The sequence below is a fragment of the Plasmodium reichenowi genome, chromosome 5 (genome assembly GCF_001601855.1).
Source record: "Plasmodium reichenowi strain SY57 chromosome 5, whole genome shotgun sequence".
Classification (NCBI taxonomy): domain Eukaryota; phylum Apicomplexa; class Aconoidasida; order Haemosporida; family Plasmodiidae; genus Plasmodium; species Plasmodium reichenowi.
The window spans coordinates 872,625-874,165 of NC_033650.1; the positions used below are offsets into that span (position 1 = coordinate 872,625).

The 1,541-nt window shown below is 19.5% G+C and overlaps 1 protein-coding gene across 1 annotated transcript in view; it reads left to right on the top strand.

Moving 5' to 3' along the window:
• PRSY57_0525000 (NIMA related kinase 2) overlaps nucleotides 1-1,405 on the top strand; it is a gene marked incomplete at both ends in the record, with an annotated part of 2,076 nt that extends 671 nt beyond the window's left edge. Inside the window, 6 exons of the mRNA XM_012906318.2 lie at nucleotides 49-145; nucleotides 305-439; nucleotides 537-679; nucleotides 839-973; nucleotides 1,112-1,231; nucleotides 1,349-1,405. Of these exons, the coding sequence (XP_012761772.2) occupies nucleotides 49-145; nucleotides 305-439; nucleotides 537-679; nucleotides 839-973; nucleotides 1,112-1,231; nucleotides 1,349-1,405 (687 nt within the window). Of the gene's footprint in view, nucleotides 146-304; nucleotides 440-536; nucleotides 680-838; nucleotides 974-1,111; nucleotides 1,232-1,348 lie in introns of the transcript that reaches the window.
• Between the last annotated feature and the right edge of the window lie 136 nt (nucleotides 1,406-1,541).

The window sequence follows — 1,541 nt, forward strand, 5'->3', positions numbered from 1 at the left end:
TTTTTTTTTTTTTTTATTTATTTATTTTATATTCCTATTGTTATATAGGCCCTCATAAAAATGTCAGTTCACCCTTTCATAGTTAGATATAAAGAAGCTTTCGTTGAGGATTGTGTTTTGTATGTAGCCATGGATTATTGCATAAGTAGAATTTTTTTTTTTTTATAATAAATAATAGAAATTAAAAATATAATTAGGATAATAATGAAACATAACGTTATCATATTTGTTATATATATATATATATATATATATATGTGTTTTATTTTTTTTTTATTTTAATTTTTTTGTCTTTCTTATGAAGATGGGGATCTAGGGAAAGTGATAAAAAAACATAAAGAATTAGAAACTCCCATCCCGGAGAAGAAAATAAAAAGATGGTTGTTACAAATAATTATGGCTATAAAATTTATACATGATAAGAAATTAATACACAGAGGTGAAATCTTTATTTTTGAAGAAAATTGTAAAAAATAAGGGTCAACATATATATATATATAATATAATATATTTATTTATTAATTTTTTTTTTCCAGATTTAAAATGCAATAACATATTTTTAGACGAAAAAGAACGAGCTAAAATAGGAGATTTTGGTTTGGCAAAATTTATAGAACAAACAGAACAAACAAATACATTATGTGGTACTATAGGATATATGGCTCCAGAAATTTGTAAAGTATAATATATTTTTCTTTTTTTCTAAATGGAATGTGTATATGTATATGTATATATATATATATAAGTAAAAAAAAATAATATAGATATACATGTATTAAAAAAAAATATATTATTATTATTATTATTATTTCATTTTTTATTTTTTTCCTTTTTGTAGAATATAAATTATAGTTTCCCTGCCGACATTTGGTCTCTTGGCATTATTTTATATGAACTTATAAGTTTAAAACCACCCTTTAAATCTAATAACTCAAACATGTTGTCAGTTGCACAAAAAATATGTGAAGATGAGGTATTACCAAAATAAATAAATAAATAAATAAATATATATATATATATATATATATATATATATATATATATATATATATATATGTGCATAATGTGTATGATATTTCTTTTTATTTTATTTTTCTATACTACCGGTTAGCCAGATCCATTACCAGATAGTTTTTCTAAGGATTTAATAAATTTATGTTATTGGATGTTGAAAAAAGATTGGAAAGATAGACCTACCATATATGATATTATATCTACGGATTATATACAGGTAGAACGATGAGAGAACAAAAGGATATAAAAAGGAATAAATAGAAGGAATACTTTCTTTTTTTATTATTTATTTATATAAATTATATGTTATATATATATATATATATATTCGCAGGACGAATTACAATTGTTCAAAAGAGAAATGTTGCAAGAAAGGAATATCCAAATTTAAAAAATTATATAAAACAAATGTTAAATAATTATTAATTAATTATTAATTCATTAAGGACACAAAAAAAAAAAAAAAAAAAAAAAAAAAAAAAAAAAAAAAAAAAAAAAAATAAAAAAATAAAAAAATAAAAAAAATA